Raw genomic sequence first — 18110 nt, forward strand, 5'->3', positions numbered from 1 at the left:
ATTAGTATCACGAACAGTAACAGCTTTACTGATCTGAGACAAATTAGAGGTTTTGCTACGCTCAGCCTTCAAACTTTATCATCGATCAATAAAACTTTTACACTGTTCTTAATACGTAACATACTACAGTATGTCGTTGCTCTTGTGTTGATATTTTATTTGCTATGCAAATATAACAGGAGATGATAAAGGATTCTCTTCGTATTTGAGAGACCTTGTATGTTGTGGATTTGAACCCACAAATAATGTTGCATTGCTTCAATTTATTCACTCAAAGTATCTCATATCTAGTTATTTCTATTTCTTAACCTTTTATTACAATCCCGGATAACTGCTACTTTCAGGATTAATTAAAAGTGAGAATCTCAATTTTGTGTGTAATAATACAATATACATGTATTATACACGCATACTGCCTGTTTCTACAACAATGATATTAATAAAATGTCTCGCTTTTGTAGCATTATTCACTACACTCTCTAACACACCGTTTCTTTTTTGTTGTTCGTTTGGAACATGGAGTGCCTCCATTTTGAGGAACCACCTGTGAAATAAAATCAATATAATTTATAGTGTCATACAATAAACAACTATTCTTACTTCAACATGCCGGTATTTAAATTTATACCCAGGTCCACATTCAGTGCCATCACTTGGTATACATTCCGACCAATCTGTCCATTTGGACATTTGGCAATCCAAAAAGTTGGACCGTTTGATTGGATTATTTACATCGCCGAAAATGTACGCTTAAAAGTGCAACTTTGTTAAACATAAATAAAAAATACTTCTTACAGAACTGGACAACATACTGGGTAAACGTATTTGAAGACTCAATTACTAAAAACTGATTTTAGACGGAGATACAGCTCATTTCCTGGTAAGGGCCAAACTCCAAATCAGGATATTGAGTAAGAATAACCAAAAAAACTAACAAAACGGGACAGTGGAACAATAACGGAAAACAAGAACTAGAAGAAAAACTGAAAAAAAATGAAAATGATACAATGCATATATGTTGAAGGTTTGTGGAATTATATTAAAAAAAAAATAAAAAAGACAGCAAAAAAAAACCATCGTAAAAACCAAAAAGAAAACGACTAAACATTAAATGAAGAATATCAACAAAAAGTGCAAGAAAGAGAAACTCAAAACAAGAAATCAGCCTAGGTCAGTCGCGATGTTGAAAAGAGATGATAATAGAGACATGATAATCAACAACCACAAACAGTTGAACACATGGAAAAATTACTTTAAAAAGTTGTTAAAAATATACATAAAACCCGAAGGAAGGACAGACTGAAAATACATACTACACAGCATATCTTCCTGTAGAAAAACCATCTATAGAAAAAATTCAAAAAACAGTAAAAAAACTCAAAGGCTCCTGGATCGGATAACATACCATCAGAATTACTAAAGTACGAACGTGAATCCTTACATTAACTAATTATTTTGATATGGAAAGAGGACAATATCAACAAAATGGCAAAAAAGCATCATAATACGAATCCACAAAAAAAGTGACAAGTCAAGGGGCTCAAACTACAAGGAAATCTCGCTTATCAATACGGCCTACAGCCAGTCCTAGCCAATATTGTTCTAGACAGACTACTCCATACTTAATATTAAATCTGGATCCCCTATTCACCAACTTTTTCCACTCAGACAAGTACTAGAGAAAGGATGGGAGTTCCACCGTACTATCTAGGTATAATCTATTAATTGATTTTCGGCAAGCGACTGCATTGAAAAATCTCGGGTGTGGAATGCAATGGCCGAATTAGAAATCCCAAGAAAACTTATCCAGATGACGAAGGCATGTATGGATGACGGAAAAAACTTAGAGTATGAATAAATAACAGGCTCTCAGATATAGATACGTAGCGATTTAAAACAAGGAATTGCTTTGTCACCTATACTGTTTAATATTTCCCTAGAAAAAGCTACGAAGTCGACGGAAATTCAAACAGAACTCCTCACTGCTCGAGGTGGAAAACTATTGTTAACATATGCAGATGACATTGACATCATTGCAGACTGCACATCAACAGTAAAATGTATCTAAAATCGAATAGAAAATGCAACAAGAGAAGTAGGACTAAACATTAACGAGGAAAACCCCAACTAAATGTGCATAAACAGACAGGGACGCAGAGATAGAATAGGTCAAGATGTAACAATAGACACTTATAACTTTGAACAAGTAGAGCGTTTTAAATATCTGGGAGCTGCAATTATACAGCCGATAACAATGTCACAGAGAAAATAAAAAAACAGAATACAAGCCGCGAATCGATGTGCGTTCTCTCTAAATAACTTTCTCAAAACCAGTAACATGTCAAAAACCTCAAAGGTGAAAGTCTACAAAAGCATCACATCCCTAATAGTCACTTATGGATGCGAGACATACGGAGTATACAATGATTATGCATAATGAAGAAAATTTCACGAATTCTGAAAGAAGAATTTAAGGACAAAATTTTGGTCCTCACCACGACTCTAACAGCAACCAGTATCGCATCAGGACAAAGACCGAGATTAGTCAGCATTATGGCGACGGTGGTATTGTCAAAGAAATTAAGTCCCAGCGCCTAAGATGGGACGGGCATTTCGATAGATTACGAAATGACCGAATGAAACCGATTTGGGAGGAGAGACCGTCGAGAAAAGGGCCACTTGGAGAAACTTTTTAACACTGCATGTCTTTGGAATGATTTTGCTTTTTCTCTCTCTTTGCTTCTACTCAAAACTTATTCTGCAACAGGAAGGTTTTGGGCTCGTGTACGGGTCAGGTATTAAATATTACCTACTGAATTAATAGAAGACGGTTTTGAGCGAAAAGAAATGACAGGAGTGGCCCTAATTGATCTTACGGCTGCATATGACGTACAACACTCTAATAGACTACTGGTATCGCTGTACAAGACGAAACATACAAACAGGTTGAAACTAAACTGGAAAAAGCCTTAAAAATGATTTCATACTTAATACAAGAAAAACTCACTGAAACCCAACTCTACCAAAACCCACGTATCTGCCTTCCATTTAAACACCCATTTCGCAAAGAAAAAATTAAAGGCGTCCTGGGGGGAGTAAAAGTGCTGGAACATACAGACAAACCCAAATATCTCGGTTTGGTACACGATCGCTCTCTGATCTACAAACACAACTGCCAAAACACTAGCCAGAAAGTCACTACCAGGAACAACCTTCATAAAACACTAGCAGGGAGCAAGTGGGGAGCAAACCCAAAGGTTTTAAGAACAACAGCTGAGGCAATGTGTTTTTCAACGGCGGAGTATGTCTATCCAGTATGGGGTAGATCTAAACACTCAAAGCAAGTCACTATGGGACTGAAGAACACATGTCGGATAATTACCGGCTATATAAAGGCTACTCCACTACCACTACTCTACTGAGCAGCAGCAGGTTTTGCATCACAAGAAGAGTGAAGAACCGGTGTCCAGTACTTGGAGACGTTCAAACAAACATTTGATGACAAATACCCTTTGCACCAGCTTGAACAACCTGGAGGTTCCAGCTGGCTTAAGTCTAGAAAACGTTTTATGAGAACTGTCAATATAGCACCCCCAGAGACTTATCCCCGTATCCAGAATCTTCTCACAGAAAAGAGACGGAATGGAAAACCTGGCGTATATGCTAAATCGGTTAAACTTGGCGAAGTTGGGTAGGATAAAAACGACGACGGTCTGTGTAAGTGCGAAGAAGTACAAAACATGGAGCATTTAAGAACATGAGAGCTGTGTTCTTCAAAATGAAATGTCGATGATTTACGGCTCGCTAACAATGACCGTGATTCGGACACGGAAAAGTAAAGTTAGTTTGTTTTTTCTCATTAAACTAACGGCACATACCATTGTCTTGCAGTTTATTGAAACGAAACCAACAAAGTAGTATTTAATGCGACCCTACCAAAAATGGTTATTGCATTATCAAAAAATAGTAAATTTAGTTTTAAACATAGTACGAGGTTGATTTGAAACAACGAGCTTCTTTTTGTGACTTTATCACTCGTCCTGGGAAACGAACCCAAAAGCTTAAAAAACATTACAACATAGCCATTTGTGCGTAAAGTATCGTAACACCCTATTGTTGGATTTATCACCCAAAACTTCCAGAATTTCAACTTTAAAGAGTAAATCATACAAATATAGATCCAACTGTTTACGCAGGAATTCCATCTGTTTTCAAGTACTTTTATTCCAAATAGTTTCCAGCTCTGAATATCTTGTTAACCATATACTAATTACCAGTAGTGGCGTCGTTTTGGATGTTATAGGAAAAAAGTCTTGACGCAGAGCCTGCAGTTCGTATTACTGTTGAATTAGCAATAAGCTCCCCTGTGATAAATAAATAATTATTTTTGTAACAATCTTAAAGATAATGAGTCGTACGATGGTATCCTGAGCAAAGCGTCTGACACTGTTCCAGCGTATTAAAGTTGTTCTGATTTCCTTCACAACCACTATAGCTAAATATTTCGCATTGACCTTTCATTGTATCGAAATACCAGCGATCCACGTTGCTTTTACATGCGCCAACGTCTTTCAGTAAACTGCACACAGCGGCTACAACAAACTGACTGTACTAAAGAAATGTTATATTACATACATTTCCAAATACCATTTACAAGCTTGTCCGCCTTATCACACGATCGTTCAAAGCACTCTACAGTTTCCCTGATCTGTCGTTCGCAAGTATCATCTTTTTCGTTGCCGTGTTTTTCTGTAATACAATTATTTTAGTTAAGTAATTGTGATAGTTTTACGAGCTAAACAAACTTTTAGGGCCAAAAATCGCTTCCTGGCCTGTGTACTTCAAAGAAAGCTTGTAACGTTCCTTAAATCCTTTGTCGCAGGTCGCAGAACATGGTGACCAATCGGTCCAAGGCCTTTCAGGACATTCATCATAATCTGACTCGTCGTAATCGTCACACTTGTGATCTGCCCAACATTCCAAATTTTGCTGAAGAATTAACGGAGTTGTTCTACCGTGAACACATCTTTTTGCTGCGTATCGACTTTGAAATTTTCTGTCTCTAGTTTTAGTGCCTTTTCCACAAGTGGCGCTGCAGCTAGACCACGGTGACCAAGGACCTATAAGTTTTGTTAACTAATGGTGCCATAGATGCTGAAAGTTGGATCAACAATTCAGACCCGTCACACTGCTGATTAGCGTATACAAGCACTGTACTTATTCAAATGCAAGTTTGCTGTAAAATTCTAACTAAACTAAAACGACTTCCCACGTCTTTTAAAATTATTTGTTTGTCTATAATGGAGACAAAAAAAATAATGCAAACAATCATTGATCCATCTATAGTTAACTCGATAGTACTGATTTTAAATGATATGAATTGTGTTTGGAACTTACCAAGTTCGCATATAGGGTCTTCCTGTTCGCGTCGCCTGATTTGAGGACAATACTTTTGAGAAGCTTCGCACGTTCCCCGTTCAGTCAGCTTCTTGTGACAAATATATTTGCCTTCTTCTTTAACATATCGTCGCTGTTTATACTTTACTCCTCTGCCGCAAGTTACTGAACAGGCTGACCATTCTGACCAATCTAAAGATATTTTTTACAATACGATTAAATGTTGATATCAGGTATCGTTTGACAGAAAGATTGCTAATGGCAAGTTGCATCGACGTTTAAGGACGCCCTAGGCTCTAAATAAACTAAGTTGATTTGACTTAGCTTAGAGTGTCCTTAAATATGTCGGTGCAATTGGTCAAAATTGATAGTAAATTAATTTCGGAACAAGATATATTTTTATAGTCACAAAATAACCATATGTCATTATGTGGTGTTGATATTTCTGATCATTATATTGTCACGGTAAGAAATAAAGAAGCTTTATCAGATTAGCAATATCTGTGGTAATGTCCCAGGGGTTGTCTTGGAAAAAAGGGTCCGAATATGGTATAGCTACTTTGTGTTTTGCTCTCTTCGCTTATCAGTACCAAAATCTCTTAGAAGAGATCGAATACATACGCAGAACTTGTGACTTAGCATCGCATTTGCCTCCCCCGCAAAGTGCTTTAACGCTTGTAATAAATGGTTTGTCTGTAAAGGCCGTTGTTCTTTGTGCGTAATCATCCTTTAGAGTGACATAGTGAAGGCTTTTCGTTTGATACCCGACCCAACATATTTTAGTGACAAAATATGGAAAACCTAATCACCTACCTAATGGGTTTTGTAGACTAATTGTGCAGATAGCGAAAGTTAGAGAGAACCATTAGAAAGCAATTAGTTAGATAAAGATGGCATTAAATTTCACATTTGATATATCGAAAAATCGAACTGGAAAAACATGTTCAGATGGAAAAGTACAGATCCATGTTTAGGGGTGTTGAGAAAGAATTCAGAATGGATAATTCTGATGATGCTATGCTGACAGTACAGAGCCCATAAAAGTCATGCCAATGCGATAAAGCCTAGTGATGTGTTTCCACTTAGAAGATTGCCAATTGTACATAAACACAACGACGGTATTAAAATGTGATCCAAGTAGTATACTTCATATCCTGAAGTGTCGTGATCCCATGCCTGTCGCTCATGTTAACGTGTTGGCGATCGCTCTTCCCTTATGTCATAGGAACGCATCTAATATTTTCTTTCCAGTAAACTTCTTCATTTGGTCTATCTATCGGTTTGGCGAACGCCCCCTGGGTCTCGTTCCTTTCCTTTGAATCATGAGTTTTTCCAATTATCCTCACCTTCTTTCCTCCTCACATGTCCAAACTACTTGAGAATTCTTTGTTTTACTAGGGTTAACAACCTTTTGTTAATATTTAGGATTCACACCTTCTATGAGTAGTTTTTGAGGTTCTCAAGAGCTGCCAGAGTGCGGACAATAAAGTAAGTTCACATGACTGATTACTTAGCTTCTAAGCCACTGAAGTCGGCTGAACATATTCAATGTTTTACTGGTCTCATGGCGTTTTCGGACCAAAGACTCACTAGGCAGTGATATAGCTTCTCATTTATCTCCATCGCCTAAATCTGAAACTCTCGAGTCATTATCTCTGCATCTCCCTGATAATGTAATAATACAGTTATTTCCCTTCCCTAAATACTGCCCCAAATATCCCTTAACGTGACAATACAATTTGGTTATTTTGTGTCAGTATTTCAAAAAACGGTAAGTGAAACAAATATTCTTCTTAGCTGTTAAGATTCAAACTGAAAGGAGGACCTAACAGAATCTAAAGCCATCTATAATAGTTATTTACATTACTAGTGTGGCAGTTAGAATAAACATTCGTATTTCAGTGATTGAGCTGTGCAGCGTTTGTCAAGTTGAGTTAAAATTTTACAAATAATAACAGTTTCTACCAGTAGTTTCACAGTTAGAATTAGCATCCTCAAGATCGTCATTCGGTTTAAAGTCGCAGCTTTTCTCATACAATCGTTGACGAATCAACTTCAGTCTGGCAAAAGGCTTCATTGGGGCCCCAGTAGGATCATAAAATGGGGACCTTGGATCATCTGGATAATCGTACTTTAGCCTTCGTATTACTTGCTTTCCTGCTGCGGGTTGATTCACCGACTAGAATTATGCAAAGGTATAAAGGAAATAGTCAATAGGTTCACCCAATATACAGGGTGATGGTGTATTAGAAGTTCCAGTAGTGGCTTTATCAGCAAAATACTTCTCAAAACAATAATTTAATTCATAAGTCCTCAAAGGTTTAATGATAAGTCAGTTGCTTACTAATTGATTGTTTGGTAAACTTGCTGCATCTGTGTTCATATAATAGTAAATATTGGTTGTCTTATTTTCTGCAAAAAAAAAATCATAAATAGGCATCCCATAAGACTTTGATGTTGAGAATGTGACGGGAAGCCGTTATTGTCAGCTTCTTCTGTTACATCCTATCAACACTTGAGAATTCCGTTACCTACTTTCAAGAATTAGGCCCCAGGTAGATGTGGCTTGGACTAATTTGTCCTAAAATACGTATTCATCAAGAAACATCGTAGGTCAATGTCAGTAAATCTATTGTTTAAAATAGTATTTTTGGTTGAAGTTTTATAGATAATGTTTTGATACAGATACGGATACTCTTTGGCTTAGTCGTAAATCTTTTTGTACCTAAACGTCGATCAGTCCAGAAACGCTATAGACCTAAAATTTCCACCAGAATAAGTCAAATTATTGTTAGGTAGAGCAAAAAGTTTCTCTCGAATTGCATGTGAAAACAGCCGGAGATAACTAACATAATATTAAGAGCAGATCGCATTTTATGCAACTTTTTAAACAATACACAGAACTTATTGTAAACAGATTATCAAAATAAATAGAAATGATTAAAAGTGTTTTAGTTACAAAATTAATATTGAGTGTAATCTAGTCGACGAATTCAAAATAGCGTTTGGCAACATCGCAAGAAAATCTTTGTCTCGCTCATGCAATTATCAATGTTTCTCCGTCCGTTATACTGTTTTCCGATGATCGGTTTTTCTTTTACCACACCTGTATATTTAGTAACTAAATTGCGACTTTGAGTTCGGTTCTTTTTGGTTCATATGACTTACCCAACACTAAAATTAATATACATTCTGAGTAGTGATTTATACATAGTTACTTCTAATAAACCATCTCGGTAGACCCGATTTGCCCTGTTTCGTAATTATTACATACCAAGTAAGTAATTCCATCATCTGTCCCAATATCCCATGGATACAAGTTAAATACCTTTGACTCCACCCAAGAACAATTTCTTAAGCACAATTCCAACCCTGATACGCCTACAATCCAGTCAGGAGAAGGATCAATCATGGATACGATGGACATCAAGTGATGTTTATTATCCACTCGGAAAACGGCAAAAGTTTTACCAGTAATATTTGGATAACTTACTCCTCTTGCCTTGATGATAGTTCGAATATGGTCGCTCTATATTTTAATTGACTAGATAATGAAAGCTATAGCATTTAAGGAGCGTTACCTTGGCTTTAAGTTCGCTCTCTAATAACCTGGTATTGCCAAATTCAGCTAGTTGCTGCAAACCCTCGCTGGCATAATCACCATAATTCCAAAAACTATAATTTACGGTGTGCGATGCTCCAATAATGTCACTAAACCTTGTGATTCTGCCGTTGGTAGGAAAGTCTTTTGGATGAGTATTTCGCGACCAGAGACCCTCAAAGGTTACCTAGAAAACATGACACTAAGCAACTTTTAAAGTAACTACAAGATTTCACGGATACGTTCGTACTTCGTACTTGGCCTCGTCGCATGTACAGCAGTGTTTCAAAATTTTAGGTTGGGTGTCTTCAGTGTCTGGAGCTTCTTCACATAGGATTTTGGTCAACTCTTCGTTTTCACTAAACCAAACATCTACTGATTCCACTACTGTCGCTTTAAATTTTACACATCCGCTTCCTTTTGAAGGTGCCAGCCACAAAAGCTAAAATTAATAAAATTAGATATTAACAAATTTGGTGTCGTTTTTTGGTTTGTTTTTAAGCAGTAAGAATCAAGCACAATATGTTAATTTAGTTGAATCCTTCTCCGATAGGGGGCTGGTTTAGACACCATAACTAAACTCCATAAAAAAAATTAAAAATTCAACGGATATGACTTTTTCTTTGTGAAAAAGTAGTTAAAGAGATCCAAATAGGTCAGTGAAAACCGTTTTTCAATATCTTTTTAGTTTATTACGGAAAATTTAAAGAAAACGCCATTTTAAAATTTAGGATAGCTGTTTAGCTTTCTGTTGGTAATTGTTAAAACATGAAAATATTTTCCAGTAAATCTTCATGGCCGATTTACCGCATTTTTTTCCCACAGTCATACGACGAACGGTTTCATAGCTATGGCCTAGGAACAGTCTTATTGGGTCATTCGGTACAATTAACTTAACTGATTCGCAAAAATAAACAAATTTGAATTTTTACCTGAATTTCAGCTTTGGATTGACTATCAGCTTCAACGACGGCATTCTGACAATTGTCGCTAAACTTGGTCAACGTATCACCATACAATTGCAAGGAACCAATCGAAGTTTCGGAGTCGATATTTTTTTCTGGATTTTCATTCAACACAGACAGAATAAAGTGAGTGAATTTATGCGTCGATTTGGAACCGTCCTTCGCCTTTAGGAACACTGGAAAAAAATATTTTGGTTTCCAAAGCGTTGAGTAATTTTTCCTTTCCTTCTACTACTACAGGAATATTGGTTAATTGGCAAACATATTAACAGTTGTATACTGAAACGGAAAACCAGTGGCTGATGATCCATTCAGGAATCACAGTCCAACTCTGTACAATATGAAATAGACCAATCCGGGTTTTCAAGTTGCGAATTGAAATCCAGTCTGATTTATTTCTATTTTGTTCGTCACAAACTAACAAAAATGACTCAGTGATTGTCCGACAGAAATATTAGAGGCCGCTAATGCTGCAATAAGTGATCAATCCCTGTATAATCAAGAATTTGTTATGAAAGAAACATTGGCAAATGCATTAAGCTAACGACATTTTAAAATATCAAATCTCTGTCAATTGCATTTTTCTGTAGGATCAAAGGAGATAGTTATTTATCCAACAAGTGCCACTTTACCGATTGCAGTTGACCGAACGACGAGAAGCGCAGTTATGTGCGCAATCAAGTGCGGAAAATACACTTCCCGCACGTATTAGGTACAATATTTTTCCTACGATCCAGCAGAAAACTACAATGCGAACATTAGCATTTAATAGTGTTTATGTCATGCTATATGTAGATGAAGGGGTTACAATAGAAAACCAGTCACATACTACTACTATTACAAACAAAATCGTGAGGCAAATACACTTTTCCGGAAAATAACTATTACATAATACCTTCTTGCGGGAAGTGTATTTTTCTACAAACGTGTCCGAATGATTACATTCCCACACTAGGGAGAAAAAATCAAGTTTGTAGGTTGTAATCAAGTTTTAATTTTGTGTATAAAAGAATAATATTGTTAAATTCACTGTTATATATTTTTTTCGATTTTAGTTTATCATTTATTTTCAATGATTGTTTCTTCCAATTATTGATGAGGTTCCTATCACGTGCGTAAAAAATCACTTCCCGCACTTATTAAAGTAAATAGCTAGTACGTTTCTAGAAAACACATGTACGCGGAAAAGTGTGACATGTTATAGGCAGGAAAGAGTTTTGAATGTGACGTTTCATTACGTAACACGTTACATTTAAATTTTATTTAAATTTCACACATTTTCCTGTATTGGTACGCGTTATTCTATTTTTATTTCATTTTTCGCATAGTTAACTCTAGTGTACGTAAAAGTTTTTGATCTGTTTTGTCAACCAAAATTCACTTTAACCAATTGATCCTATTTCACCATGAAAGTTAGTGTTTATTAGTAGAAAGCAAAATTCAAAATATCACTCGTCGAAAAAGAAAATCTGCTGCTGCTGCTGTGAGCTGTTCTGAACACATTTAAAGTTACATTAAGAATTGGATTAGCGGAATCGATAAGCGACATAACAGCGGAAAATGATAAATGGCTCTCTTAGTTCTATGGGAACCTTAGCGTAAAGTTATTAGATATCGATCATTCAGGGAACACCGGAAATTATGTTCTCGGTCGTAAAAAAACAAATCCTTCCGGTAAAGCATACAAATCCTTGCAATTTTGTTGTTACTTGTTAGTGGTAAATAGTAGATGAAGTGTCATAATTGTGACGCTAAAAAAGAAGGAAAAACATAATACTATTTTTCTATTCGAGTGTGCAAAGTTTCGATTTTGCGTTTTTAACGGAATTTATATTTATGTTGCAAAATAAATAAACTTTGGGGTTTCTAGTAGAAAAAACATGGTTTTTAACTCTTGTGCAAAGTGTCTTGTCCACACTTGTCTGGTGCCCAAACTCCGCTTCGCGACGTTAGTGCATATCTGTCTATCGTGCGTACAAGACTTACTTTGCACACTGGTTAGGAATAATATTTCTTAATCGCGTACTAAAAATTTTACTTTTTCACATTCTAGTCTAGTGCGGCAAAGTAATCTGATAGTGTAATCAATAAGTTTAGCTTGTTGTAGTAAATTTAAAAGTGATTCTTGTTCTTCATCTAAATCTTAATTAAAACTCATGCCTTGGTTCTAAGCGACATCCACTGAGCAATCAGCCCTCCGACTTTTCGACAGCCCAATCTCCTCTTCAATCACCATCATCATCATCATCAATCAGCCCTCTGCGTCCACCGCCGGACATAGGCCTCCCCTAGTTGAGTCCATTCTTTCTGTCTTGCGCGCTGTGAATCCAGTTTTTTGTAATGTTGTCTGTCCAGCGAGTTGGTGGTCTTCCTCTATTTCTTTTATCGGATCTGGGTCTCCATTCAAGTAATCGTTTTGTCCACCTGCCATCTTGCATGCGAGCCACATGTCCTTCCCAGTTCCATTTGAGTTTTGCTGCATGTACCACATCAGTTACGCCTGTTCTTCTGCGTAATTCTTCATTTCTAATATGGTCACGTAATGAAACATCAAGCATCGATCTCTCCATTTTGCGCTGTGTTACTTTTAGTTTCTTAGCAGAAGAGTGGGTAAGGGTTAGTGTTTCGGCACCATAGATCATAACCGGTAGAACACATTGGTTGAAAACTGTTCTTTTCAAGCATATTGGAAGGTCGCTGTTGAAAACGTCTGGAAGTTTGCCGTAAGCAGCCCAGGAGAGTATAACTCTTCTGTTTATCTCGCATGTTTGGTTGGCTTTGGATATGCTTATGTCGTGGCCTAAATATGTGTATTTATCTACCAATTCTACATCAGAGTTTTCAATAATTAGGTTGTTGCTAGGGACGAGGTTTGTCATAAATTTTGTTTTTTCTATGTTAATTTTTAGACTTACTGTTGCATATTCATCCTGAAGGTCCTGTAGCATTATTCTAATATTTTCCAAGTTGTCAGCTAGTAAGAAAATGTCGTCTGCAAACCGTAAGTTTGATAGACTTTGGCCGTCCATTTTTAGACCTTTTGGTGCCAATCTAGCTTTTTGAATACATATTCTAGGATAACCTCCTCTTCAATAACCTTCATCATTCTAGACAGGACATTGACTACCTAGACAGGACATTGACTACCTAGACAGGACATCGGCAATAACCTATCCCTCGCCCTACCTCCTGACACACTTCTTACCTTTTCAGAGCTTTCCCATTTTATCTTTTTCCTTCTCCTCCATGTTCCCCCCAGTCCTTATTCCTCAACATTTCTATAAGTTTGTGTAGGCTGAGCCGAAGGATGGAGAAGACTACCGGCCGTTCACGTGATCTGTGGTCTTTTGGTGACGCTTATGGGATTGAGCAATCCTTTAATATATGGAACAGTTTAACCGCCAACAGGCTATCCGTCGCCAGCGCACTACTTCCCTTTTCCCCTCTCTCTGCGATCAGACTATCTCTTGTCACCTCGTCGTACCATCCTCCATGACCTCCTATTCCGGTTTTCCAGTCACCCGCGCTCGAATCAACCCAAATCCTCACACACGCCGCTAATCGCCTCATTCCACAGCTTCCACCCAGGAAAGACCTGTCCTTCTCATTTTCTCTTTCCCATTTAACTCTTGGAACCTAAAAGCTGCGGCGCCCAGCAAATGCCAAGGAGATGCACCATTGATCACCTTGAGGGCGTTCGTAGCAACGGTCTGGTAGCATCTGACCGACGCCAGCAGGAACTTCTTCTCGCCGCAGCCCCCAAAAGCCTCCTCACCTTGCTGTCTTGCTGTGCCTTTTTAACCTAGATTTTGCTGCTGTACATACATTGCAGCCGGTTCAGCTGCTCTCTCCATCACAACCCTGACCTTCCCCTTACCATTCCTTTCCTTTCGCATAGCGGAGAGCAGCAATCATTCGATATTCTTTATCTATAGTTAAGTATTTTAATTAAAAAATTATTTTGAACATGTAACTTAAAGGAAGTATTGTAATCTTAAAAACTAAAACAGGTTATTTAATTTTTTCTGCAGGACTGTTTCAGATCAAGATAAATTTGATTAAAAGTAATATTAAAAACAAGTGAACTCTAAAAGAAAGTAGCTCTAACAAAAAACGAACTCAATTAATTTTTTTCAACGAATTTTTGACGATTGAGATAAGACAAAAACGTGCCATCAGACACAAAAGTAATTAAGATGGGCTTTACGTTTCTCGTTCAGAGTGTTTCAATTAAATTACAAGGCAATAACTAGTTGGACTGACGGAATTGGGTCTTTGGGTGACTTATTTTTACTCTACAAAGCAGGAAAACTTATTTAAGACCGCGTACTTTTATTACTGCAGATACGCCCGTATACTTGGTAATTTTAGTTTCTTGTGAAAAGTAATTTCTTGTGGGAATGAGAAAAGCTAATGTAATTTTTGTATCAAAAGGAGAGCATTTAGTGTGAACTAGAACCGATAACCAGATCAAGAAAATCAATTAGTTTGAAGTTAACCGCTATACATAATAATTATTACAGGGTGAGCCATAAGTAATGGGACATAGAGTTACAGCATAATCCTGATATCAAAATAATACAATTTAGCACAATTGTTCTATATTTCCTTGAGAAGTTGAAGACCACCACTCTATCCACCTCTTTGGAGGTCTTCCTAAAGGGTGTCATCTTAATGAGAAACAGAAAATCCCTGAGTGTAATACAAGTTTCGTATGTTTTAACTTTTGACCTTTTACTCATATTGGTGTTATTCCATATTATGTCACGAAGTAGGCCTGATATTCAGTTGGCTTTGTTGGCTTGTCCATTTACTTCATTCGTTCTATTTTGACTTGAGGTAATTTGTATGCTAGAGTCGAACGACATAACTTGTTCGATAGTTATGTTTTCCAGAGAGAAACTACATCTGACTGGTTTTTTGAAAACGAAGAGGGTTTTGGTTTTTGTTATGGATGAAAACTGCTTTAAACAACAAAAGTTTTAGCAATTTTCGTAGCAATGGGCCTGTCCCACAATTTTTTTTTATTTCATAACTATAAAGACGGATTTAAAATATTATACCCGTATTTTTTTGTTTTCAAAAATATTAAGTCTAAATAGAAAAAAAATGATAATAAAAACTACATTAATCTCATGTTTAAAACGCCCGCCGTCGGTGACGTACTACACTATCAACCAATCAGCGACAAGAAGTGAAACAGATGGCGTGCAACAGCCAATAAAATCGCCCAGAACTACGTACGTCACATGCGCGCCAAAACAGATCTTTTAAATTTAATGGACAAATTCAAACTAATGTAGGAACATTTACGACCATAATTTTTTCTTCAAGAATATGAAAAATTAGTTTTTTGATCCTATTCTTTCGATTCCAGTCATTAAAACAAACATTTATGATATGTGGGATAGGCCCATTGGGAAGTAAAACTCAATATAGACGAAAGAAGGTACCTGTCTCTTTTAACTGCTGCTTTAGAAATATAAAAATACAAAATGTATGTACAATTTGTGTTTGATGATAAAAAAAAACGGAGACGATGAAATGACGTGCAACCATCAAGACTAGTAGCCATGGATTTGATCTACAATCTCACGATTTTATCATTGAATTATTTAGTCTCAAACATTTTCCGAGCTACATTAGTGTCGTTTACTAAGTTTACGTTCTAAACTGAGCAATCACAGGACCTGCTTTGGTAAATATTTTAACATATTCGTTCTTTAACATGAGGAAACAAGTGGAGAAGAATATAAGGAATATACAGTCAAAACTATTTGGAACGTATTGGCAAAAACTTTTAAAAATGTCACACTACAATAGCATTTTATTTTTTTGTTAAACGGACGCCCTAGTCCCTAATTTTTGTACTAGTTTTCATGATTTATTATTAATTATTTTATAAATTATAGACATGTGCGCTTTTGCATGCTCCTTGTATGGCCCAAATATCGACGTAATAGGGCATATTCCCGTTTAACTACTAATAATTAACTCAAACTTGAAAATTATTTAGAGCCTGTTTAGCTGAAACTCCACTGTGATTCATAAGAAAAATCATATGCATAGAACTTATATCATCGCATGTAAAATATCGATGTCCCGAGATCGATGTATTCAAATAATGGCCCTGTATTGGCTTAATGAAATTCTATATTTCATTTGAGTTAAACCGATTATGCCATTAGCGTGCGTCGATCCAGATATTTGAAACCATATATCTAACTAAATCTGACAGTAAATATATTATGGAACAGGAAACTACCTACTTACCGGTATATTGTTCCTCGGGCACATAAGCATCGGGTCGACCGGAAATATCGATTTCATATCGATCTAAGTCTTGTGTGTGCTTAGGGGCGGTCACCCCTTCCGGTATCATGTCGCATCTGAGCCCAATTTCCACTCCGAGTGATGTCGTTTCAATAATAGCCAAAAGGAAAAGATGTTGGATGTTCATTTTGGCAGCCTAAAATAAAAAAATATCTAAGAAAAATATTCATACATTTAAAAAGACAAAAGTGTAATATCTTTTTGTTGGTGTAATTTATATTTTCTTAAACTGTAAAACAGACCAATTTTTAAATAAAACTCATGTCAGCCATTAATATTTATGATTTTGGGTTTTCCTTGAAAACGGCATGGGTGAGATAGACATGGTTTAAATAAATTGTTAGTAAACAGATGTTCGGAAGGTACACTACTTGGGAGAATTCTGGTACTGGGAGTTCGGATTTGGAAATCGCCCAGTAAACATACAGAGTGGGACTCTGCTAATCTGAAGCAAAGTGTTTTGCGAGTGTTTAATCTTTATATTTACAGCGGTTATACTACAATGAAGTTGTAGTGTATCATACTACTTGGTTGATGTATAGAATGAAGATTGGTAGGAGAAGTACAAGTTTTGGTAGTATACACAGTAGGTAGATTATAAAAATTATGATAGAAAAAAATTAATATTTTATCTGGTCACGCCAATATGAACTACCTTGTATATCCAAAAGTAATTTTAAACTACTAGTATGCATGTAGTATGCATCTCAATACTCTCTAAAACTTTTGTAATTAACATTTTTTTGTATTTTTCGAAACTAACGAGATAAGAAACTTTACTCTATCGTTGACTCATCCTGTACAGGGTGGCCACAATTCATTGGTTTTAAACGGTAACAAATTTAAAAAAGAGTAAGATAGACGTTTCTAGCTTGATTTTCGGGTTTACTCTGCTCTGGTCCAATCAGAATCAGTCTATCTTCCTGTTTTGTTTCGGATATACAGAGTATCTTTGGAAATTGGCCATATCTGATTCCTTGCAATATCTCAGCTGTTCAGAAACGATCTGACTATTTGGATTTGGATTTCCAATCCCAACCATCCAAAACAAATGAGTAACTCGTCTCAACCAACTTATAGAACATATATCTCCAGAAAATATTATGCGCTACAACTTCAGAAAATAGAAAACTTTTTCTATGCAACACGCTTGCAAAATATTTCATTATGAAATTATTAAAATGTATTTGTTACAGAAAATAAAACTTTTTGTATCTGGTTACATAAATAGCAATGGTACAGTCTTACCCAGAATCCAATCAGTAAAACTTTATTATCAAACTTCGTCGGACATCGTCGCGTCTGTAAACTCGATTAGTCTCGAAAACAGCTGCGACTAAAACTGAAGAAACAACCCCTTGAAAAGCCGAACACAAACTGGACGTGGTTGTGGAAATGCGCGCCACGCAAACTTTTCAAAAGGGAAATTACTTACTGTTCATTAGTTTTAAACGCCGCGTCTCGTCCAGATGAACTCTATATGGGATAGTTTAAGAACACTCCGCAACTTGTTCCAACTTTTACGGGGATAGAGAGTACCAGTTATTTAGGAATAGCGTAACTTAGTTCAATTACATTGAAGTGGCTTACAATCTGGAAAAAATAGGGTGTTCCGAAACTAATGTATAAACATTTGAGGGTAATTAAAGGCAGATTCTTCAAAATTATCAATATATGGGCTGGCTCTTTGTGATTATATTTACACAAAGCTGAACAGTAGGTATTTGAAATAAAAGTATTAGTATTTGAATTTTGAATCCCTGAAAAAAAATAATTGGGAAAAGTAAAGTAGAAGTCCATATTCTCACAAAATG

General features: G+C 36.4%; 1 protein-coding gene across 1 annotated transcript; it reads right to left on the reverse strand.

Annotated features, from left to right (window-relative positions):
* Positions 1 to 243: 243 nt before the first annotated feature.
* Positions 244 to 17665, reverse strand: LOC145730339 (spondin-1-like). The gene is made up of 14 exons (XM_081981512.1): positions 17545 to 17665; positions 16237 to 16432; positions 9931 to 10139; positions 9249 to 9440; positions 8979 to 9185; positions 8672 to 8926; positions 7363 to 7576; positions 5398 to 5589; positions 4806 to 5120; positions 4648 to 4749; positions 4419 to 4592; positions 4275 to 4364; positions 601 to 749; positions 244 to 544 (listed from the first exon to the last, which is right to left on the reverse strand). Exons 2-14 carry the CDS (start codon positions 16421 to 16423, stop codon positions 464 to 466), a joined length of 2367 nt encoding a protein of 788 aa, XP_081837638.1. The 5' UTR covers positions 16424 to 16432; positions 17545 to 17665; the 3' UTR covers positions 244 to 463.
* Between the last annotated feature and the right edge of the window lie 445 nt (positions 17666 to 18110).

Source organism: Ips typographus, linkage group LG6, assembly GCF_016097725.1.
Source record: "Ips typographus isolate SLU linkage group LG6, UJ_Ityp_2.0, whole genome shotgun sequence".
NCBI classification, from domain to species: Eukaryota; Metazoa; Arthropoda; class Insecta; order Coleoptera; family Curculionidae; genus Ips; species Ips typographus.